The following is a 24,777-nucleotide window of genomic DNA, read 5'->3' on the forward strand; positions in this document are numbered from 1 at the left end:
AAAATATGCATTTTCCCAGATCAGCCATCTAGGGTGATACCACTGGAGGAACATCACCCTTCAGTGTAACTTGGTCTGATCTGGAAGAGCAGAAAATCCAGAAAGAGGATCATTGCTGCTTTGTATTGCAAATCTGGAACTAGCAATAATTTTAATAGCTTTCCTTCTAGCAGTGAGGAACTCAGCAAAGGGATTGAAGACTTGTGGGATGCAGGTATACTATCTTTTTGGGAAACCTCAGTCCTGCAGTTCATTTAAAAAAAAAAAATCCTTGCCCACAGTATCAGATTTATGTGCTGGTGCCTTGTTTTAATGACTGCTGCTAGTGCAGTAAGTTGGTGTGCTAGACTTAACATGGTTGCTTTTGTTTGCTTATGGAAGCTCTTGAGTTTCTCTCCCACAAGTGGGATGTGAAAGTGTCTTGTATTAATGTCATAGATGGCTGTGAGACTTCTGAAAGGTTGTTGGAAAATGGGGAAGGGTTAGTGCAGAGGCAGCTCCTCTTGGAGATATGCAATCTTACAGATCAAAAGAGCACAGATGAGAACATACAAGAGATGGTAAAAACACTCAGTTGGGAGGAGTTAGATAAACATTCCCCAATAACCTGCCTACGTTAAACCTTTTCCAGAATGCGTGAGTCTGAGAGATAAAGGGAGCTATAAAGGGTGCAGCAGCTTGCAGGGCACCAGACCAAAGTGCCCACAGCTCCTGGAAGGTTGTGGCCCAGGTTTGAAGAGGTGCTGTTAGAAGGAATCAGTATGGAGCCTGAGGAGTACAGACTGAGAGGTGAGTGATCCTCTGTTCTTGGGAATAAGTAGCATTTGCTTATGGAGGTCAACTGTTATAGGGCTGGGAATGGTACCCAGAAATGAGGATGGGCTGAACACTCTTATTTGCACACCTGTCCTTGAGACTTAGATCTGCTGGGGCTCAGACAAAAATGTGTGCCAGGGTTGCGTTTAAATTAATGAACTTAAGAGTCAGTGGACAACTTAGGCTTTTTGGTCTTACATTTAAAATACTGTGGGAAAGCTGCCAAATTGTCATTCTGAATAAACTTGTGCTAAGGAGTTGTGCACAGTGGCTCTTTTCCAGCTGACACCATGAAACTTAAGTGATACTGGCACAGTTCTGCAGCTGGGAAAAAAACTTCAGTTCCAGGGCTGGAGGAGATTGCCAGAAGTGTGGAGAAAACGTGTGGAGTCGTGCAGCTGTTTTCAGAGGATACAAAAAGGGGTGTGCCATAAGGACAGAGAAGCATGGGGCATTATGAAAACTTAATTTCTATTAAATGTGGTTTGAGTTAAATTATAGGCAAGAAAAATCTGTATTTTAAAGGTACATTTGAACTATTCAATGACAACACTGAAATAACCCTGTGAATGTCCCTATGAAGCCTGTTCTAGAAGCTGTCTCTACATAATTAGATGGGACAAGTGTAGGATCAAGGTTAGTTCCTGTGGCTATCCTGGGAGCCCAAGCCCTGTCCAATGCTAATGACAGCTTGTATGAAGTGTGAGTCCTATTAGTGAGCTTTCCCTCAACAAACTCAAAGCACTGGTTTGCCTTGTCCAGGGAAACAGATGGTGGATTACATCTGCCAGTACCTGAGCAATGTGAGAGAGAGACGGGTGACTCCGGATGTGCAGCCAGGTTACATGAGAGCTCAGCTGCCAGATTCTGCCCCAGTGGACCCAGACAGCTGGGACAGCATCTTTGGAGATATAGAGAAGATTATTATGCCTGGGGTAAGAAATAAAGTATAACATTAACAGGAAAAAGTCATTTCTGCCTGGGGTGAGCACCAAATCCTGAGAATGCATGGGTGTTGCAGAACATTTTTCTAAGAAAAGCAGCCAAAATGTAGAGTAAGTCTTGTAGATATGTCCACAGAAGGATTCTGGAGATTACTGTTGTGTTCCTAACTACCATTTTAGGCAATAGACTGAATGTATTTTTTAAGTATTTGATACACTAAGAGTAATTCCTGTTTCCTTAGAGGATTTCTGACACTGTTCAATTTAACTACACAAGGCCTCTGCCTGTTGAACTGCACCATCTCAATTTCAGAGGTGTGGAAACCTCTGTTGCCCAAGGTCATGTACCCATAAAACTTGTCTCCTGCTCTTTGAATATAAAGGTCTACTTATACATAAATATATCAGATTCTTCTGAGAGAATTCATACTACCTAATTTAATGTTTTATGTAAGAAGCTATTTCAAAGTCTGTTTTAAAATTTTCTTTATTAGATTTTTACAGAAACTTGGTCTGATGTAGAAGTATTCACAATTAACATGCTTAGACACGTCCCATATACAAGCTCCATAAGGTGTATAGACAGGGGCTAGATAATTCGAAGTTGCTGTGTATAGCTAAAGGAAAGCTGCTGGTTGACACTGAACAAGAGCAACTTTGCAAGGATTCCCCTTATAAAGATCAATATTTTGATTTCTGACTCTGTTGTGCTATGTTCAAAAGACCATTCTTTCCTGTTCAGAATCTTTGAAAGCCTGTTCAATACAGATAAATGCTGTTGCTTTAATTTGAAATTTATCTAATAACGACACATGTTATCACTTGCTAGTGCTGCACTCCTGTTGATGTTATCTCCCTAGCTTTCTGTTAGCAGATCTATAATTGCACATGTTGCTGTGATCCTTTCCCATCACTTCAAACAGATGATAATCACTATGTCTGATGCAGAACTTGGTGACATTTTCAGACTTAACTTCTAGATAATTTTGTTCTAGGTAGTCCATTGGCAAAGCCCCCACATGCATGCCTACTTTCCAGCTCTTACTTCTTGGCCTTCACTCCTGGGAGATATGTTGGCTGATGCAATTAACTGCTTGGGATTCACATGGGTAATTTCTTTTTCTTGCTGTTATTTTAGATATTCTCCCATGTGTATTACACAGGAGCAGGTCATAGTCATTCTTCTTTGTTCTGTGAATCAATACAATTGTTTACTTTTATCAACTGTGTGTTGTTTGCATAAATTAAAAATATCACTTGAAAAAAACCCAGAATATGTAAGCACCAACATTAGGTAGATGTAAGAAGTGAATGAAGAAAAGGTACCACCAGAAATGTCTTTTCTAATTCTTTGCATACCCACTGTGAGCATTGTTCTCTGCCATCTAGTATGAGTGCCAAGATGGTTACACAAGCACTGCAGGCAATAGAGCAGCCACCAGCCATGACTGCAGGCTAGGTTGGGCTCCATTCCAGTTTTCCTCCTCCTTTGAGAGGACATGTTTCTTATTTTTCCTCTTCTGAAAATAATTGCTTGGTGGCCTGTCCCAAAATACCTGGGTATTTTGTGTCCTCCTGCAGCATCTGCACAGTGCTGCTTGGTTATCACTCTATGTAGCTCAGCAGTGTTCTGAAGTCAATGTTCTCCTGACTGGAGAAGTAGCCCAGGTTTTTAGAAGTATGTCTCCATGTAAGAAAGCAGTAGAATCTCATAAACCTTTAAGAGACTAATGGTTATGGTCTCCATGTAGTTGTATTAGATTAGCTCATTGCATACACAGAAACATCCATTTCCATGTCATCAAACTAGTTTTGATGGATTTCTGTTGAGTTTGCAGCGTAAACTGATTCTTTCATTGTGATTTCTCTTTTAATGACTCTAAAATAATTGGTAGTTTAGAAGCTCAACATGGTGGTGATGCAGGGAATCAAGAGAGAGCATGTTAAGGAGGCTGGTGAGAACCTCTGTATTTGATATTCCAAGAGAGCAGTTGGTAATGAGCAAGGTTAGCTGGAGCTCAGCCTCAACTGCAACCTTAATGCAAAGGTCTGTGTTACACAACTTACCTAACACTAGTTTTTATTACATTAGCATTGTGTGTTGCTAGGCATGGGCTATAGTATTTCAGTTACCTGCTTTTGTATCCAGTGCTGCAAAGCTTGTCATCTGCCTTTGTTGCATCTAGGTGAGATTTCTCCCAAAGCAATTAAGAAGTGTTAATAGCTATCAATTAAAATGTGGTTTATTCTAAGGGTTATACTGCTTCTGTGTTTGCAGGGTGAAGGATCTTTTTTTGATTATTTTTTTTTTAATTTTTCTAGGCCTCTAGTCCAGCCTGTACAGAACTGGAAATGAATGTGATGGATTGGTTGGCTAAAATGCTGGGCCTTCCAGATAAATTCCTGCACCACCATCCTGACAGTGTGGGCGGAGGAGTATTACAGGTAGAGGAGATCAAAGGTGGCCTCATTAACATTTTGTTTTCACTCACATCAATTTTACTCTGGGTGATAATTTTCCTGGAGGCAAAACCAACAAGATTTGCTCTATGGGTTTGAATAGAGACAATTCCCAATTTTACATTCTGAGATTTTAATATTAAACATAGCAGATTATAGAACAGGATTTGATATCGCTTTTAGTCCTGATTGTGTTTTGGAAGAGGAGCAGGTAGTCTTCTGGCCTAAGAATCAATGAGAGTCAGATTTGGTTTCTTCAGTCTGTTTCACATGATCAAATTATTTACTAAGGTGATTCTTACAGAATTAGAGAAGGAATCCTTGTTGCTGTCTTTCTGCTGACAGTCCTTAGCCACATGAAATAGTGTTTTTCCTTCTCGTGTATTTTGTGTCTCTGAGAGTTGCAAGACCAAGGTCTGGACCTTTACCTCCTTTCATAAGGCCTAAGCAAGTACACCCTGGGATCTGTGCTGAGGCTCTGTGTTATTGTAGGAAACTGCTCAGGTTTGTAAGTTTTATGGAAGATACTGCATTGTAGCTGTAGAAGAACAAAGAGAAAATGTGTTTTATTTACTCCCCCAATACAGCAATTAAAAGGCTTTGCTTTCTGTTGCTGGCCCATCAGTTGGTAATTTCTTGCTTCATCCCAGAAAAACAGGAATAGAAATGAAAGAGGGTGGACAGCTGAACACTTCAGTAACTTCAGTAAATCCCGAACAAAATAGCAATAAAGTAGTAATTTGTTGCATTAACTGAACAATGTCTTTGCAGAGCACTGTGAGTGAATCAACCTTGGTTGCACTGCTAGCAGCAAGGAAAAACAAAATTCTGGAGATGAAGCTTTCTGAACCGGACACTGATGAGTCCTCACTCAATTCTCGCCTCATTGCTTATGCGTCTGATCAAGTATGTTCTTATGGTTACAAAGAAAACAAATTAACTTCTGCTGTTTCACCCAGACCATACAATGTGAACTTGTGCTTCTTTACCAAGGGAAAAACACAAACATGAATGGCTCACAAGCACGCACAGATCTCTCTGATGTGGCTTTCTGCAGATGGGAAAATGAAATCAGTGCTAGATGAGGTTTTGTAGTGTCCTGACAGTCCTCAAGAGACTGTTTCACATGACCTGTTTCTGTACTTTCTGTTTCACAGAGTGTTACTCCAGTAACTAGGTGTTGATCTTATGCTGCTTCAGCTCTTGTTTTTTTCACAGCCTCTCTCCACTCAGACAGGCACACTTGGGGCACTACCTCTGCACTGCTCCTTTGGTGCTGCTCCAGCTTGTGGTCTCCCCTCTAGACCTCTGTGCTTGTTCTTGGAGGAAACACACACACAGTACTGTGACTCTGCCTGCAAGCCCATTCTGTCCAATGGCTCATGAACTGAATACAACAGAAGAGAAACTCATGCTTGTTCTCCCTTAGTACAACTAACAAGGGCTTTTTCTTGTGAGGGGTTTTGTTCTACCCCAGCCCAGAAGTAGGCACACTTCTTATGGCAGGGAGGAAGGAATAAACTGAAGCTGATCCATTTCTAGAGGGTCCTTTAAGATCTGATTTTGGATAAATGGCCCACCAAACACAAGGTGAGGATGCCCATTATTACATTTTAGAGTCCAGTACCCAAATAAATGGCACATAAGGGTTCCTGGGAATTACAGTGTATTAGTTCTTTTAGTTATTCATGAAGAAGAGACTTTCAGACTTGTATTAATATGGATTATCAGAAGAACTTTATCTCTGCTTTTCTTGCAACTGCTGTCTTTTATAGGACCATAACTTGTCAGAGCTGTGCAGCCTCACAGCTTGTTTTCTCACTGTTTCCTTTTGTTTTTTTTAAAAGGCACATTCTTCTGTAGAAAAGGCTGGCTTGATCTCTCTTGTGAAGATGAAATTTCTGCCTGTGGATGAGAACTTTTCCCTCAGAGGTGAAACTTTGAAGAAAGCCATTGCAGAAGACAGAAAGAAAGGCCTAGTGCCAGTCTTTGTATGTTCAGTTTTCTGGCTGGGGGTACTGACACAGTGTTGTATTCTTAATGTCAACATAAAATTACATCTGAAACATTTCTTATTGTCTTAAAATACATTAGCCAAAGATTAAGATGTATACAGGAATTTTTATTTTATTGAACAAGATTTTTAAATATAATTTCAAATTTTGGAGTGTTGAATCTATTTATTTTTAAAATGCCATCTTAACAGGTTTGTTTTCTTTTAGGTTTGTGCAACTTTGGGAACAACTGGCGTCTGTGCTTTTGACAATCTCTCAGAACTGGGTCCAATTTGTAAGTGTCCATTCTTCCTGATTTCAAACCATGGCACCACAGAAAAGACAATGTGAGAATTTTTCATGTCAAAATCAAGGAGAGTAGAATTACTAATCAGCTGAGTTTTTCAGACATGTCCCAGAGATCAGTAGAATCAGGCAAAACTTTCCAGAGATATTTGTGATATTTAGATTAGGATGCTAAAATACATTCTGTTCAAGATGAATTCAATTTGTCAACTGATAGATCTTTCATGTGGTTATGCAGGGAGTACAGACTGTACAGGACAGACTGGAGAACTCTTGTAGGATGGATACATAAATATTTAACCTAGCAAAGGAGTTTGGTAGGACGCCCTTGGTAGCCACCAGTTCAATAGGTGAATTTGACATGGTTGCAGATTTTACTCCAGCATAAATTCTGACAAGTAGCTGCTGAAGATCTGCAGCACTTTCTCCTATGGCTCAAAGTGTGGCTTCTATCTCTGGGTCCTTTTTACTTGCCATGGTGTCTTTATTCTAACTTTGTGCAACTGCCAGAATTCACTTTGTCAGATTTCACTTAGCAAAATCAATCAAACATTAAAAAGCCTCACACAGACAAAATATGGAATAGTGAATTTCATTATAGAGTCCACCTGATTTCAGCATTGTCCTGTATTTTGGGGTTCTGGATCCACAGCTTTAGAGTAAAACTAGGTTGTCAATCTAGCTGTTTTGTGTCAGCCTGTCCATATCCTTCAAAAGCATACACCCGGTTTTCAGAGAGGAGACATCAAGCATGTACTTAGATTCCTTATGTCCCTTACATAACAATAATTTCAATTCCAACAGGTGATGCTGAGGGACTCTGGCTTCATATTGATGCTGCATATGCAGGAACAGCATTTGTATGTCCTGAATTTCGATTGTTCTTGGATGGAATTGAATATGCAGATTCTTTTACTTTTAACCCTTCTAAATGGATGATGGTTCATTTTGACTGCACTGGATTTTGGTGAGTAAAGGCAAAACACAACACCAAAAGACATGCGAATTGCAAAGTCTTTCTCTGCACAATTCTTTGCTAAATACAGTTCATTCTGCAATTGATAGGGTTAAAGATAAATACAAGTTACATCAAACCTTCAGTGTTAATCCTGTCTACCTCAGACATCCCAATTCAGGAGCTGCTGTTGATTTCATGGTAAGTTGTTATTTGAGCTGATATTTTAAATTGCCTGTGAAATATGTAAATCCCCCACACTCTGGTGTGTGCTTATCTTCTGGCTGGTCTTACTATGTAAAAGCATAAAACGATTTATACAGAGATCCGAATGCAGATTAAATAGTAAAAGTTTGAAGGGAGCCCTGGTTGTGAAAATTAATTATAAAATTGCATTCAGATCTAGGGATTGAAGTACTGAATATTTTTACACAGATGAGGATCCAGTTTTGTCTTTTTAATTAGAAGGTTAATTTCAGCATTGTGCTGCTGAAGTAATTCCTACTGTTGGCATTTTGGCTGTTTTTCTTGTATTTCTAATATATAATATAAAAGGGAAAGGAGTAAGCAGTGGAAACACCATGCTAACACCGTGCTCTGAAACAGCTGTAGAACGAATTACATTTTTCTTCAGATTAAGGTATTCATAGGAGAGCTTGAGAGGCATTTTCACTTTAGATCCATCTCACAGCAGATTCAGTCCAGTAAAACAAAAGAATATTCACTGCCAATTGTTTCTGCTATGATCTCACCCTAGTCCTGAAAAGACAGTTGTTTTCTTGAAATCAATAGTTCTTTTCATTAGAGAATGTGAGTGTGGAGGGGAGGGAAAAACACATCAATGAGTCCCTCTTGTGGTTAATAGGACCCTGCATGGAATTGTGCAGCTCCCTAGAAGTATTCTTTTACATGTGTTGTCACTCTTGTTCATGCAGTAGGTGTTACTTCCTCTCTACCTCTTTCAGCTCTTGCTGTTCATAGTTGATGTGGGAAAGTGCAAATTATGGGAACTGAAGTGAGCACTCAGTCCTGAAGCATAAGTGGACATACCTTAAATTGATAATGCTCTTTAAATGCAAAAAAGTATTGTTACTGTCTGGCTATAGATTAAGAGAAAGAGCCAAAATCTTTTTTTTTGCAAATAATTGAAAAATATGTAGACAGAGTTCTTCTTTTATGGCTGTTTCCTAGGCTTAGCAGATTTCCAGTAACATGAAATTACTTGTGTCAATGGAGGTTTCTGAGCTGAGTCTGAAGCCACAGACACAGCAGTGCAAGGGGCTGCTCCTCTCTGTTGTTTCTGCACTCACTGTTACACTGTTGTGTTTCCACAGCACTGGCAAATTCCTCTGAGCCGTCGCTTTCGTTCTCTGAAGCTGTGGTTTGTGATTCGCTCATTTGGGGTGAAAAAGCTACAAGCTCATGTCCGACATGTATGTGAATTAACAGTGCAGTCATAAATGTGTTATGGTCATTTCTTGGTAGCTGAGTTCAGTGATGCAAAGATGAAAGATAAATCCTCTTGCATGCAAAGCTTGCATGTGAACACTCAATGTGTGCTGATTTTGCTCTTAAGTAATCTGTGAAGATTGGCTGTGAGACAAAACACTTCCTGTGCCCTTCTTGGAAGCAACAGGCAATGGAAAGGGCCTTGATAAGTCAATGCCCTCTGCACATTACTGAGCACTAATCTATAGAAGCTTTCTTTGAGGAGAAGTGGTAGCTTTTTTGAGAGGCAGGCTGCGATGGATGGCTGAACCCATTGCTATGAAAATTTAGAGGCTAAGTCTTTGATGGAGTGTAAATACAAGGGATCATATTGTGGATCGGTGGTTGCTGCAAAAGGACTCTGAGAAGGCACGTTCTGTTTTCAAACCTTCCAGAAAATTTCTGTGTAGTTCAGCTACTCTTGTTCATTGTCAAGGGTTTGGGCAAATAGACTTTAAAATTCTTAGCTTTGTTGTCATTCTTCTGTTTGCTACCACTGTGTTTTAGTAAGGAAAATTCATCTTTTTAACTACTTAATGCAGTGTCTTACAGTGGGTTTGTGACAAACCAATATAACTTTTTTTTTTTTTTTTTTAACTCTAGGGTACTGAAACAGCCAAATACTTTGAATCGTTGGTTAAAAGTGATCCACTCTTTGAAATTCCTGCCAAGAGACATCTTGGACTGGTTGTATTTCGTTTATAAAATTTTTTTTTTTTTTTTTTTAACTCTAGGGTACTGAAACAGCCAAATACTTTGAATCGTTGGTTAAAAGTGATCCACTCTTTGAAATTCCTGCCAAGAGACATCTTGGACTGGTTGTATTTCGTTTAAAGGTAAAGATTGGGCCTTTTCCCTGTCCCTTTGGAATGAATTTACAACAGTTGATCTCTCCCCAGATATGAATAAACTTCTGCATAAGTATTTGCAATGCTGTAATTCTTACAGATATGTCTGGATGTCACTGGAAGTTCTAACTATAGTATTTTTTTTCCTTATTCATATTTAAAACAGGGTCCCAACTGGCTGACAGAAAAACTCCTGAAAGAACTCAGCAGTTCTGGCAGGCTCTTCCTTATTCCAGCAACCATTCATGACAAGTTCATCATTCGCTTTACTGTAACATCTCAGTTCACAACCAGAGAAGATATTCTGCAAGACTGGAACATCATTCAACACACTGCTGCCCAAGTCGTTAGCCAGAATTATGGGCTGCACTGCTTCAGTTCTGGTGGTGGTGCAAGAATCCCTAACAGGATAGATAAGCCTAGTTCTGATGCCATTAGTAATGCTTCTCAGCTTTATCTAGATGGAGGAAAATACAAAACACCTTCTGGAAAAATAGTAGTTCAGCCTAAGAAGTTAGCAGGGAGTCTTAGCACATGTGTGAGTAGTCAAGAAGTGAAAGGTCAAGGGGATCCTCTAGATGACTGTTTCCCAGAAGATGTCCAAGATGTTACCAAACATAAGTTAACCTCTTTTTCATTTGGTTATTTATCTGTTCAAGGCAAGAAAAAGACAGCACGTTCCCTTAGCTGCAACAGTGTGCCTGTGAATGGCAGTCTGGAGCAATGTAACCCCAAAGCAGCAGCCACTGACAAGAAGGAGACTCATGCAAATGCCAGAATTCTTTCCAGGCTGCCTGAAGAGGTGATGATGCTCAAAAAAAGTGCCTTTAAAAAACTAATTAAATTCTACAGTGTCCCAAACTTTCCAGAATGTAGCATTCAGTGTGGCCTTCAGCTGCCTTGTTGTCCTCTGCCAGCCATTGTTTAACAAGTAAGAGATTAGTCCTTAAGACCTCTCCAGGTAGAAAGAGAACTAAAGTTTGCTTATTCATATGCAATACTACATGTTTTGTTCAATATGTAAGCAGTGGGAATGGCCACTGAGAAAATTCCTGTGCTTTTACTGGTGGAAACCTTGTGTATTTGCAGATTAAAATCTTAAATAAATCTTATAGGCATGTAACATGAAACTCTCTGGTTTTTAGACTGTGGCAAGTGGAGGGGTTATAGCAGGTAGTCTAGAACCATTTTGATAAAATACACTGGCCTTAGTAGTGTGTAAACAAGTTTTCTCTCTGTTTTCACTACTGTTGTTTTTTTTTATACCTTGACTTAAACACTCTAGACTGCTGAGAGGATCTGTGTGTGCAGACAAGGCCTACATCAGTGCTCAAGTGTGCAAAAGGAAGGATGTAACCTATGAGATTTTGCAGTTTTAGGGCCAATGAAGCCAAGAAGCCAATGATTTACATTTTTTTCCAATAATATTTTAAAATATTGGCAGAAGAAAAATCTATGGAGGGCAGTTTTAAATTCAAAGCTACAACTCGAGTCAGGAAGCATGATGATTGCTAGGAGATTATTCTGGGAAAGCACTGCAAGATGCTTGCTGCTTTCTTCATAGTTGTTTCTAGACACCTATAATCATCCCATTTGGAAGGCAGAGTACCTGGCTAGATGGATCATCAGTCTGACCCAGCACAATTGTTCTGAAGTTGTATGAACAGTGACCCTGGTTAATCTGGACAGTTTCCATACCTTTATACAACATCAGCTAAATTCACAGTGGGGTATACTGAGGCATGTGTTAGAAGGAACAGTAAAATTTGGCTACTAGCCCCTTCTAGTAAAAACTGGTTTATTTTATTCCATTGTCATATTATTTGTCTTTTTTTTAAATCATAGGGAAACCTAAGGCACACTTTATTATGAAGCATCTGGCCTGCCATTACTCTACTTGCACACAAAGGAAAATACACTTTAGTTCTTACACATTGTTCTTCATCTGTGTGTATTTGTTGCATAAAACATTAGAGGGCATCTGCTGCAATGCATAAAAGTTAATGTAAGCATCTAATACAAAATTTTTTTATTAGTTAATTCTAGACAACTGTAAGCTTCATTAATGGTCTTTTATAATGAGTTTGTGTTTTGACGTAGGGGTGTAATTTTTACTAACGCAGTGGATCATCCTTTAATATGAATCTAAATGTATTTGCATAAAGATGTCTTATGTCATACTCACTTTACACACTTGGGTGCACACATTAACATTCACAGCATTAACAAGACATCCACATGCAGAAGGAAGGTAGGTAAGATTCAAAGTATGAAGCAGAGGTGAAGTAAGTCTAAGATAAAAGTAGAGTTGGAGAAGTTCTGCTTTATTAAAACAATCTCACATTCACAATTGGTTTCAGATACTGAAATTTGCTACTATTAATAAATAGGATTTCCTGGCAAGGTTAGAATAACAGATGCTTTAAAAACTGAGTATTACAAAACTCAGATTTTTTTTTTTTTTTATAGGCTCATAATTTGAAGTAATGATTTTTTACTGAGTTATAAATGTCCTGGGTCATTTGTACGTACAGGTTTTCTTTGTCATCCAGGAAATACAGGTGATCTTTGACGACTGCTGGATCAAACCCCTCCTCCACTAGTTGTACTTTACGATACTTAAAAGTTGCTGTAACTTCCACAGCACTCTACAAAACAAAGTCACATTTCTTACTTATCAATGTAATTTTGGGAATTAGATTAGATTTCCTAAATTCAAAGTGCTGGGCTACAGAAACATTACTGAAGGGCTTACTTTAATATTCTATTTAAATGAAGCAGGAAAACACTTATTTTCAGCTGGTAGTCAGAGAGATCCAAGGGTTTTATCCAGGATTTGTTTAATTACATTGGATCAAAAACCAACTTAATTTTTCTCACAATAACAAAGAAAATGGCAGTTGAAGACTGGGCAAAACTCACTGTACTGTACATGTGATGGCAAGACAAACCACAGACTTGACTGGTCAACTTTTTTGTGTAACTCAAAAGATAAAGACTGACAAAATAATTAGACATGCTAATTTCTTTGTGTTAATTCTCTTGACTCATCTCAGTGAATATACAACCCTTCTCAAAGGAGCAGTGTTTATTTTAAATAACTTGAGAAGCATGACGGGAATGTCATTCTTGCATTTTCCAATTCAAGTTAAATTTCAGCTAGGAATTTGGCTATCTATTCACTGGTAGGCTAAAAATCTAAGGCCTGTCTTGCAAAAGACAGTTCTCTTGCAAGCTTTTATCTGTGTGTGTATCTTTATTTTGTACAGAACAATCTGTAGACAGAGCTGCATTAAACTGAGAATACAGCTGTGTTACTGTGCTGAAGAAGTCCATGTATTTTTCACTAAGACATCTTCCTGATTTTGTATGTTAAAATGTGCCAGGTATCCTACAGCTGCTGATGCAACTTGTTTTTTTCAGGCTGAACTGAAACATCTGGGCACAAGTTTTACTTTCATATTGGTCAATGACAAGAGAAAGTGAGAGGCAAAGAAAGCCTCTATGAGAATTGCTAGTGTAACTAGAAAAGTCCACAGTCCTCAGAGAAAAAACAGAAAACAATCGAGGCAGACACACAAAAGCTACTTAGGGACACTGGTTTACCTTAATCCTTATAAAACGAGGTCTTGCATACTTTGGAAGGTGAGTGCAAACATGTCTGTAAGTACTTTCTCCATTAAATTCACAGTTTTCCTTTAGTCGAATACATGCCATTCCTATTCTGCCTTCATAACCTGAAGGAATAATGACAGCAAATAACTGTAGTTCATATCTAACTTTGAACTTCAGGCTAATGTTTTTTTTCTTTCCCTCTTTCTAAGCCACTTTAGAAAACATACTAACATACTTTTCTTTAGGCGTCATAAGATTTTAAGGCTTCAGCATGCAAGATGCCAAACTCTTTTGAAAGCCTAGCATCAGAATTCTAGATTGCAGACATTTTTAAAACCATTCTTCTTTTGAAAGTCTTTGGAAAATCAGATCTAAGTACTCTGAGGCAGAAGTCTGCCTGCACCAGCATTTGACTGGGTTAATTTACAATAACTCACGGTAAATCTACTTGTACTTGTTGTGCTTACAAGCTCATCCATGCAGAAACAGGACAGTTAACCATTGTTTATTACCATATGAATGATTAATTAGGCACTGCAAAAATCCAAGTACTTCAGATTTTTTTACTTGGGTTGCAGGCTGAGGGCTCCTTCCTTCCCCCTTCTGTGGCTGAGGGATGAGATGCTACTTAAACACAAATCTTTCAGTGTTCCTTGTTTTCTGGGCTTACAGGTAATGCAAGAAGAAATAAGTAATATTCTTATATTAAGTTTTACACGAGAACCATATGAATGCATTAACAGAATTGTGTACAAGAGGACGTGAAAACGTAAAGCAGTATCTACTGCTTAAAGAAAAGTAGGGTCCAAGCATATGCTAATCTAAGATTATTCTTTAGTTTCTTTTGAGTCTTGTTTCTGTTTGCCTTTAACACCATGTACTGATGACACCTGGCATATCTTCTTGTTTACTGGCTATGTACACTATCACCCCCAGCTACATTACTAAAGTACAAGTATTTCTGTGCCATGTAGAACAGGAAATAAACCACCACCACAACTGACCCAGTTCTTACACAAAAGTAAGGTGAGAACCAGTTTGAACAGTGGCTTGGGGTTTTTTTTCTGTAAAATTGTTCTATAATTAGGTATTAACACCTCTTCTATGGGGTTTCGTAAGAGCACTGAGAATAAGAACGTATCTTCCTCATCTCATAAAGTGTAATCTGAGAAATACACCAAGAACTCTAGATTATTTGTTATCTTTATTTTGAAAGCTCTCTTAGGGCAACTGTGTATTTATCCCAACCACAAATCAGCTGGAAATGAGTCATTTAAAGAGGGAGGCTTTAATTGTTGATCAATGGGTGTGGCTGAGACATTCATGGTCGATAAAAGGTTTCTTTATTTGAACAAATTCACTATTCTAATAGATTGTCTTCGTTTATAAACAGCCTTGTTATTATAGCCTCAGAAACACTGGGTATTTCTATTCTTATGTCTTCTACTTTATACTGAAGGAAATTGTTAATGTTCTGAACCACTCACTATCTCTCACGTGTTGAATAAATTATGAAAGGAAACAGTGGATGTAGGAGTTGTGTCTTTAACAGGCCTCTCAATTCCAAAACACGAAATTGTCATGGATGTTATGCTAGTTCGTAGTCTGGAAGCCTTTCTGGAAAAGTGCGATACTTGTTCATTAATATTGTTAATGAATTAATAATTAATCTGTTACATGTGTTACTACCTGTTAACTTAGTTAAAAGGGCCTCCAAAATTCCTCCTCCTTCTTAGACTAAGGGTATGCAACACATTATGCCACCTAGTCTAAACCACTTGTGCAATAAAATACTCAGGATTTCAATCAAATCAAACTTTTTGTTTTGATTTCAGATCCCTACATCACACTATAAGAATGGGTTCCATTTGCATTGTCCATCACAACCCAAAACCAGTGAGGAGCTAGATGGGAGTCCTACAGATCTTGGATAAGTGAGATATATGGATGGGAAGGTATCTTCAAAATACAGGAGACAAGAAAGTAAAGCAAAGCTTTCTGTTCCCTCTTCCAATATATCTGGGAAATCTGCCTTTTGCAGCAGTGCTTTTCAAATTAAAAAAACAAAAAAACCCCAACAAAAACAAAGAAGAGAAAAATCTGCTCTAAGTGCTTAGAGGTGAATAGGGAGGAATCAATTTCTTAAGTGATGTTCTTGTTCTAGAAATTCAAGTCTATTTGTTTGTTCCACTCCAATTGCAGAGCTATATTCTTGTAAAAGATACGACACTGTTTATTTCCAAGATACTTAATCTCAAATATTCTTCCATTCTCCTGTTAGTATTGTCAAACTACATTAATACAAGGCTTTGGCTCTGGTTTTTTAGCTAATTAATATTTCATGCATTTCAATGATGGAATGTACCAAATGTAGCTTTTAAAAAATTAGCTGAAGTAGGACTACCTACACTCTGCAGTTCAGTATATTGATATTTTGTTAATGTATGTAAAAATTGCATTCTTGAAATACTTCAAGGATTTCACTCATACCTGGAACAGATACTCCATAAACAACAACTTCTTGTATGCAGTCAATCAGTCCTAAAACATCTGCAACTTCCGTTGTAGAAACGTTTTCCCCTTTCCACCTGGAAAATAAGCAGTCAATACAAGCAATGAATTCTATGTGTATTACATATAGTGATACCCAGTGTTTTTTATCACAACTGATACAATACAGCAGAGGAGGTGACTTGGAAGCCTCTTTCTGACTGAACTCAGATAAATTCTTCTTTGTCAGTCAGTAGGAAATACTGGATATGAATTCAAACTTGAGAGTGAGTCAGGATTTTCTCTTGTGACAAGCATTTGAAGAAAGAAACTAACCGGAATGTGTCTCCAGTGCGATCATGGAAATAAATGAAGTTATCTTTGTCAATCACTAAAAGGTCACCACTATTAAAATATAAATCCCCTTTTTGAAAGACATCTCTTAATTGCTTCTTCTCTGTTTGCTGTTTAGCTCCTGCGTAGCCACTAAATGGTGCATACTGGGTAATTTTACAGATCAGTAGTCCAGGTTTACCTATGAAGAGGAAAAACATTTGTTTAAAAGCACAGTGTAAATTGCCAAAAATAACTGATTTTCATTACATCAATGAGGTTTGCAAATGTTTGTCATTTGAGAATTCTGTCATAATAATATTTTAAAATCAGCTGTGAAGGTACAGATTGAGTTTCACCTTGTTTTCTCAATTCACTAGCCCTCAAAAATGCCAGTAGATAATACTACTTATTGCCTGCTTGTATTAATGCAACAGAATAGAATATCTAAGGTCTTGTCTGGCAAGTCAAAAATAGTTGCCCATTTTCTCTAGATAGCTTCATAAACCTAAGTTTAAAACACCTGACTCAATAGGAGCTGTGTCTACAAAGGAGACGAATACTCAGTGGCAATTGAGAGCATCTTTCCAGGCAGAAGTGATACAAAGAGATGTAATTTAGGAAGTAAATACCCTTCTGAAATTTTTTGAAGGAGTTTTTACCTTTGGAAACTCTTATGCAGAATCCATTTTCATCTCGGGCTGGTTCATCTTTCTCTACGTCATATTTAATAAGTTCATAGTGTGAGATTTTCTAGTGAAAAATTGTAAAATGTATATACACATGAATATTCAATCTTTGAAAAATATTTTCAGAATTACACTATGTAGTGAGCTTTCTATTTAACAGGGGACAAATTAATCACATTTCAACTGGATGTGCTGAGTCTAAATGTCCTTTTCCCTGAATTAGCAAGAGGTATCTGTGATATCTAAAATGGGCAGCTATACACTGTACTTGAGGTGAATCCTCTCCCTGAATAAATTCATAACTGGGCCCTGGGTTCTTCCCAACTCATCATATAAGTGGTCTGGTATATGCCCTTGGAAATATACCAAACTTTATCGAGAAGGGCAAAATGCCAGGTTTTATTGTTATTCTTACCTTCTGCAGGTAGTTTACTCTTCCCACTGCACCAATTTTTCCAGTGTAATTAACAAAAGAAATATTTCCTTCAGTCGATGCATAAAACTCCAAAATATTAATATTTCCAAATCTTTGGATAAATTCTCTCCAAACATCAGCTCTTATTCCATTTCCTATGGCAAGTCTGACTTTGTGATTCTGGTCATTGTTTCTCTAGAAACAAGAAAGTAATGAATTCACATTTCTGATGAGTGAAAGATTCTATTACTGAAAAACTCTGAAGGAAACTTCAGTCTAAAAGTATTGAGCATATTCTGAAGCAAAATGTGCACAATTGGTTAAGCTCATGATTTTTATGTGAAAAAGGAATATACATTATACAGTGAATTAGGCTATATATCTAACTGTAAATAACAGTTAACTTGATTTGAATGAAGATGGGGACAAATAATTCTATGCAGAAAGCCAGAATGAAACCTAGGCACCATGTTAAACTATTTTGTTTGTAAGCCTTGTGGTGACTATTGGCAGAAGTATGCAATTTACCCTCAATTCAGCAAAATGTTTGCAGGATTTAAAATGGTGTTTGGGTGGAAAGGAGATCCCTTCTGCCATTGTAAGTGCAGGATTGAACCTGCTAAAAATTGTATTACCACATTTGATATAACTTTTAATAGTGGTATTAGATCTTTCTGTTTACACAGTAAAGTGATATGGAGTGAGAATGGCAGTCCTTTTCTGCCTTCTCTTAGATGCTTATATTTATCCTTAACAAATTTAAGTATGGAACTGGGTCAGATGCCTGCAATGCAAAAACATATCTAACATGCTAATGTGTAACAACAGCCTGAGAGAATTTTATCAAAATATGGAAGGGTCTTTTATCCCACTTCCTGCTTTTTTCCACAACTCTTTTTTTTACTACACAATTTAATAGTATTTTAAGGCATGAAGAGTCTTTTTTAAATCTATATTGGCTTAATAACTTGGAATATTTTGTTGAAAGAATAAGACTATTCTATAAGCAACAAACTGGAATGTGTATTTGTGCAGAATACATATTTTGCCTCTGTCTTTCAGTAGGAATAGAAGATGGGCACAGAACACTGAAATTGCAAAATGCTCTTTCAAGGCATGATTCAAGAGAGAAATCTGGCCATTAAGACAAACATGTATTGGTCTTAAAGTGTCATATTGCCAGAAAAGACAAAAAAAGGCCACAATAAAACGGCTACAATTTTTAACTGTAAAGCTTTAATTTTATTTTGGACTTCAGTCACATCAGTTCTGGTTTGTTATTGCTTTTCTGCAGAATAGTCTAGAAATGTATGTCCCAATTTAGTCTAAAGAAGAAATACATTAATAGATAGTCCTCCCTGTGATATTCAGATATCTGCCATTGGCATGTTAGTAGAGAACCAAGCTTCAAGTAGAACAATGAATTATGCTGAAATTCTACATAGGGTCTAAAGGTTTCACTTTTTAGAAAATCGGAAAGAAAACTGTGGCGCATACTGAGAATTTTTTTCTCTTTTGGTTATGTAAAGGAAAGAAATGGTAGCATAGATAAAAGATACTAGCACAATAAGGAAGCTAAATAATAAAATGGCATTAGTTAGGACAAATGACACCTACTTCAGAGCGGATCTTACGTATACTGAGAGTTTCTCATGGAAAAGACTGTTAGATCTGCAGTAACAGGCCAAGCCCTCTTGGCACCATGACAGTTTAAGTAATACCATCTGCTCAGTCAAATTCTTGCATTCTTAAAATGTTAATCCCATCTTTCTGGGAGATGTGCACTCACAGTAGAATGCATGTGGGTGCCTGGGATTAGATATTAAGCTTATAAAACTTGCTTATATAAAAGTGTCTTCTCCACTGGTGTTGAATTCTATGTATTAAATAAACAAAAATCCTTGGATTAAATAATGAAAGATAAACTATGTGTCTATCTTAAAATCTGACATTTGTTGATAAGCAGTCATCAATAATGAGTAATCTGTAAAACAGCCTCAAATACCACTCAACTGTATCATTCAGTGGGCTTTAGGTTCAGCCATACATGTTCCTCATTTTTTGTTACAAATCTGTTATTTTTTATTAATAACTTCCACAGTTTAGCTAAAGGTCTCTGTGTGGCTAATGTTACCAAACTCACCTCTTTTGGGAAATAATTTATACTTGGCTGGCAACAGTACACATCTCTGAGATACTGCTTGAATTCAGGCATTTACAGAATCTGCCCTGTGACTGAGTTACGTTTGTATGTGCATACACGCTGTCAAGAAATACAACGCTAGTAATTAGTATATTGGCTTATTCTATAAAGTTATTTTTCAAAAAAACATTCTGTATGAAAGGAGGTAAGATTTTTTCCCCCTTTTTTCTCCTATTTTATTTATACCATTTCAAAATTGGCTAATTATGACTGCTTTGCTAATTGGGACTTCCCAAGAACTGCAGGACTGAAGCAAAACTTATCACTGCCCGTAATTACATTTCAAGTGTGCAGTTTCTTTAACTCAGTTTGTGTTCTCCATCAACAGTATTGAAGGCTACTGACCCAATCCAGAGGTCAAGTTATTATAAAACTTTATTAAATGCTTATTTTGGGCCAACAACTCATGAAGAAATAATACAAAGCATAGCATAATCTTGTTTAGGTACCTAATTTCTGAGGAATTCTACTGATTTTCAGTCAAGTTATTTCATACCTCTTTAACTGACAGCTGAATGAAACCTCTGTATATTTGATGTTTTGCATACATATGTAGATTACAAAGAAACTGTGGACCTGACTTATGATTATCTAATGGTGCTACGGAGACTGACTACTTTTGGTTTTACTAATTTCTACTTGCTGTTCACTAGACCTATCTCTGTGAAAGTCATTTTATGCAAACACATTTTTGAAATTAAGGATTAACTCAAGTGACTGCAGGGATCTCAGCAGCAAAGTGCCCATGATTAAGTACCTTATGAAGACAGTACATTAAGTGCATCTTCAGAGGGGGCACTCTTAAATCACATCAAGACTTTTACCTGGGGATCACCTGACTATCTTGTGTTAGGACATCTTAGGTACAAAAATCTCAAAACTCACATTGCCCAAATATGAAATGGCACAGCTCCACTGGTTCCTAGAGAACTGCTCATTTTTGGTTTGCAGCTGGAGTGCTGCTATAAGGTGTTTATCTCTTTTAACAGAATGTCCATTACTAGATTGCCAGGATTAATTCAAGTCAAAAGCTCTTTTTTTTTTTTTCTCCTTGAAAATGTTCATGTTATTATGCAACGAAATTACTAACCTTGTTAGGGAAGATTTTTGTTGGGTTTTTTTCCTGCTCCTCCCCTTTATGGTTAGATTTTCAGCATAATATAACCATTATTCCCCATAATCTAATTAGCCAAAAAAGAAAAGAGTTTGTGATACCTGTGGCACACTGCATAGATACCGAAGCACTTCGCCAATATACTGTATCACTGTTACATTATACTTCCTGCAATCATCCCAGAACTGGCTTGCTGAAAATCTGGCACGCAAAACAATAGTTGCACCTGCATAGAAAGAAGTAAAACAAATAAAAGAATGAACAATTCTTATTATATCATAACTTTGTATAGAATTTCTTAGCACAACATTGTAGAAAACTTGTAGAATTATGATTATACACCTTTTAGAAGCACTCTTCCTAAAACATACTGAAATAGAATCCATGTTGAGTAAGTGGCTTAACCTTTATTTCTATTCATCAAGGAGTTAAAGACTATTATTGGGGATGAAACTCAGTACTAATTTACTCTAAAACTGTGTAAAAGCTGTCACGTAGCATAGGATATATCCTGTCATGTCCAGGTGATGAAATAAAATGCGTACAGGGTGAAGATCTGTGCAAGTCATATGAAGATGGCAGAGAAGAAACTGTCTCCTGACTTAAGAGTTTCTGGTAACAGAATCTGTGCATGAATTCTGCACAGTGACACATTCATCCATACTAGCACACGGTACCTTTCATGATACATCCATGGACTCCAACCAGGAGGGCAGAGCTGTGATACAATGGCAGAGCAGTATACACAATATCTTCTGAGGTAACGTTGCCAGCATCAAACAAACCACAAGCTAGCATTATGCGTTCATGGTTAATCACTGCAGCCTTGGGAAGACCTGTTTAAAGTCAAGCAAAAAGGTGTGTACCTTCACTTGAACAATAAAGGCGGTACAACTGGTCGGTTTCACAAGGGCTTAAGAAAAGATCTTCTCTCATTCACTGATACAAGGGATAGTTCCACAGTTGAAGGAGGAATGCAGCTTCTGTCTATGCAACACACTGGAGTTTAGCCTTAATGAGGATGTGTCTTCCCACATGTAAGTTTGGGGTGATTACCTCCCTACCCCGAATAAGTGCCCCAATTCCTAATACTATGGTACCCAGAAATAATGAGTACCTAGAGAATGAGGAAATGGGATTTGAAGAATCTAGCATGTTGAGCAAAGGGAATGACAATACTAAGAGAGTGGTTAATCTCAAATCTCATATCTCTTCTGGCATTAGGTATGTCCTTGCAGCTCTGAATCATCCTAGATGAAATTTGGTTCATACTACAAAACCTTTTTTGTTTCTCATCAGATACAGCTAACTGTTTACTTGCTGAAGCAGATGCTAGAAGACAAAATAATGCTATGCTTGCCTATTCTGTAAGAACAGAGATGTTAGAGACATTAACAAGTATGAAGGATACCAGAGTTATTTGCCTTCTCGAGCCCAAATAGGATTCAGATACTTACTTTCCCCTCTCCAGGGGAGTCCTGCCCTAAAAGGCTCAAAGAATGAGCTAGCCAGGAGGCAAATCCTGCTCTTCCTAATGAAGCTACAGGTTTGATTGCCTTCAGGCATTGTTTTCATCCACTTTCTGCTGTTGCTAAGTGCTCTTAATGCTAAATGCACCTTTATGTAGGGCAGGTTGCAGTTCCTATACCAGTTGCAGTTTTGCACCATGGCCATGACTAGCTGTATTTTGTGCTGTCCCAATTATTTTTGGTACTCTGAACCTCCAAAATTCAATGGCCAGAGTTCAGAGTTCATGATCCAAAGTTGCTGAGTCTAAGTAAGGTGAGTTCCAGGACACATACCTAGGTCAGCAGTTTCTCCAGGAATAAGACATAGTGGATGTCTAGTGACCTTACTGGCATAAAACTTTTATGTTTAATTAACGTTTATTTCAGTCCCTACCCCCCCAGACTTAGTATTCAGAGTCAGCTTATATTATACATGCTTTTTGGTTTCAGATACAGGTATCAAATTTTCAGTTTCTTGAGGGGGAATGAATGATAGCAGGAACTAAGGTGAAGTAACAGATCTTCTTTCCTCCCTAAAAAATCATAATGTCAGGAGGAAGGTGTGGCCTTCCACAGTTGTTTTTTTTGTGAATTTATGTTACCTGTAGTACCAGAAGTATAAATGTACATGGCAGGAGTTTTAAAGGTTATATCTGATCTCCAAGACAATGGAGTAGGCTTATCTGAAGCAGCATCTACTTTATCAAGAAAACTCTCAACTCCTTCTGTAGCAGATGTCTTGCTTAAGTAATAAACTTTAACATTTTCTTTCTTCAAGGATGGTAGTATTTCTTCAACAGCTTCCTTCAGTTCTTAAAGAGGAGAGAAAAAAAAAGTATTGTAAGAAAATTCTGTATTACTCTGTAAGCTATGCCATCAGTGCATTGACTTTGCCTCAGCAGCTTACGTGCTTAGCTGCTGTTGGAGAAATTCGTGCTCAAGGTACTTCAGAATCCAGCAAAATGGACTGAAGAGGAACATCTCCCCACAGAACTGGGAGTGATTTATTTTATCTGATTTTCTGCAGCAGGAACAGAATTGCAATCCAAGCACCCTTCCCCCTGCCTGCAGACCCCGTGGGACCCTGAGGGAACATACAGCTCCACATTGCTACCTTCTCTCTCCACCACGGGGAAAAGCCTCATCTGGCAAGTGCTCACACAAACTTAGGTGCTGCTTAAATCACCACTATGTTTTATGCATAACAATTAAGCTCATCTTTCACAAGTCCCAACTCAAATGGAAGAAACACTGAACAGCAGAATGAAGAGTGACACTGAGTAAGCGATGCTATTACTGAAGCCTGGACTCCTAGATAGTTATGTTCTGTCTCTCCCTATTCCATAGGGATCCATAAAAATCCATATTTTATTTCAGGTCTAAGTAACTTTAATGACATAAAAATTATATTAATGAATTCAGCCTATTTTCTGCTCAGAAACTTATATCTGTGCAAGCACACAGACAGGATCTCATGTGATGGCAAGTTCTGATGGGACAATATTTATGTTCTGCATGAAGCAGCAAGATAATAAGGGATAAAACTTAGTAAGGGTGAAGACAATCAAGGTCCAACAGAAAAGACCTAGACTTGTTTCCTCTCCTGATGTCCAGCAATTACCAGTGCAATCAAAAATGTAGTAAATTTTTATGAATATGGTGTTTTGTTTTTATCCTTAGAGCCGAAGACTTTTTTAGAAACCTTGAAGCAAGGATGCTATAGAAGGAGGAAAAATACGTTTCCTATCCTACACAACAGCTTTTCCCATATATGCTAATAACTCCAATACTGATTAATTTTGATAGTTCAGAGATTGCAAAGAATGTATTCTCAGTGAAGCAGAAACTTATCACAAAAGGAGAAAATTTCATTGGAACTCCTAAAGTTTTGGGGCATATAAAATACTTTAGTCCATAAAATAGATTGATGAGTTACACTGTCTTAGCTGAGACAGAGTATACATTCATGTAGAAGTTGTTAATTCTAGGCAGATAAAAGATTGTCTGTGTCTTCCCATAAGGTAAGTCAGTCACACTGTATGCATGCATATACAAATACACAGATAGGACTGGGCATGAAATAAGGTCTCTGCTCTACATGGAACAGAGTGCAGCTCTGCATATGAAATATGTTGAAGTCTCTTCTACAGAAAAGGAGTATGGTTTGTCTACATGGGTTCATGCATTTTTCTTTGAACTGAAACCTGACAAAAGCTGTTAGGTGGACCACAACCACCTTCACTTGTGTAAGCTGCTGTACACCTGCAGCAGGAGAATTCTGCATTACCTTTTAAATTCTAATTTGGACATTTGTGTGAATGCTACTGTGAATTAATTCTCGTTTATGATCGAGGACTATTTTATTTCTAGGTCTTCATTACCCTTACCAGATAGCTAACAAGGTATCAGAGCTCCATGTACACCTTGTACGTGAGCCGAACGTGAAAACAGGGTGCAAATTATTTGGAAACCTGTCCTTTCACCTGGTTAGAATCAAGCAGAAGACGTGTCCCTCAGCCCCAGGCCCTCAGCATGGCCAGGGAGGGCGGGAGGAGGGAGCGCGGGGCAGTGCCCGCCCGCCACCCCTGCGCGCCGAGGG

The 24,777-nt window shown here is 37.9% G+C and overlaps 2 protein-coding genes across 2 annotated transcripts; one reads left to right on the forward strand and one right to left on the reverse strand.

Annotated features, from left to right (window-relative positions):
- Positions 1–724: 724 nt before the first annotated feature.
- Positions 725–10,937, forward strand: HDC (histidine decarboxylase). The gene is made up of 12 exons (XM_009994470.1): positions 725–789; positions 1,579–1,751; positions 2,756–2,869; positions 4,083–4,205; positions 4,992–5,126; positions 6,068–6,211; positions 6,443–6,509; positions 7,325–7,487; positions 7,586–7,676; positions 8,810–8,908; positions 9,698–9,799; positions 9,978–10,937. Exons 1-12 carry the CDS (start codon positions 762–764, stop codon positions 10,737–10,739), a joined length of 2,001 nt encoding a protein of 666 aa, XP_009992772.1. The 5' UTR covers positions 725–761; the 3' UTR covers positions 10,740–10,937.
- Positions 10,938–12,282: 1,345 nt separating this feature from the next.
- SLC27A2 (solute carrier family 27 (fatty acid transporter), member 2) lies at positions 12,283–23,323 on the reverse strand. The gene is made up of 10 exons (XM_009994561.1): positions 23,293–23,323; positions 22,781–22,990; positions 21,348–21,506; positions 20,772–20,896; positions 17,354–17,548; positions 16,912–17,002; positions 16,253–16,451; positions 15,917–16,014; positions 13,418–13,548; positions 12,283–12,459 (listed from the first exon to the last, which is right to left on the reverse strand). Exons 1-10 carry the CDS (start codon positions 23,321–23,323, stop codon positions 12,283–12,285), a joined length of 1,416 nt encoding a protein of 471 aa, XP_009992863.1.
- Positions 23,324–24,777: the final 1,454 nt, after the last annotated feature.

Source organism: Chaetura pelagica, unplaced genomic scaffold, assembly GCF_000747805.2.
Source record: "Chaetura pelagica isolate M959 unplaced genomic scaffold, ChaPel_1.0 scaffold222, whole genome shotgun sequence".
Lineage (NCBI taxonomy): Eukaryota > Metazoa > Chordata > Aves > Apodiformes > Apodidae > Chaetura > Chaetura pelagica.

What these genes read in the sequence shown, in the direction of transcription:
- HDC (XM_009994470.1), top strand. Translation starts at nt 762, where the DNA reads ATGGAGCCTGAGGAGTACAGACTGAGAG. An exon ending in ACTGCTTGGGATTCACATGG is followed by an intron (nt 2,870 to 4,082) that starts GTAATTTCTTTT and finishes TAATTTTTCTAG; the next exon opens with GCCTCTAGTCCAGCCTGTAC. An exon ending in TGGTTGTATTTCGTTTAAAG is followed by an intron (nt 9,800 to 9,977) that starts GTAAAGATTGGG and finishes TATTTAAAACAG; the next exon opens with GGTCCCAACTGGCTGACAGA.
- SLC27A2 (XM_009994561.1), bottom strand. Translation starts at nt 23,323, where the DNA reads ATGAGGCTTTTCCCCGTGGTGGAGAGAGAAG. An exon ending in CCATGGATGTATCATGAAAG is followed by an intron (nt 20,897 to 21,347) that starts GTACCGTGTGCT and finishes CTTTCTATGCAG; the next exon opens with GTGCAACTATTGTTTTGCGT. An exon ending in GAGTAAACTACCTGCAGAAG is followed by an intron (nt 17,003 to 17,353) that starts GTAAGAATAACA and finishes ATTTTTCACTAG; the next exon opens with AAAATCTCACACTATGAACT.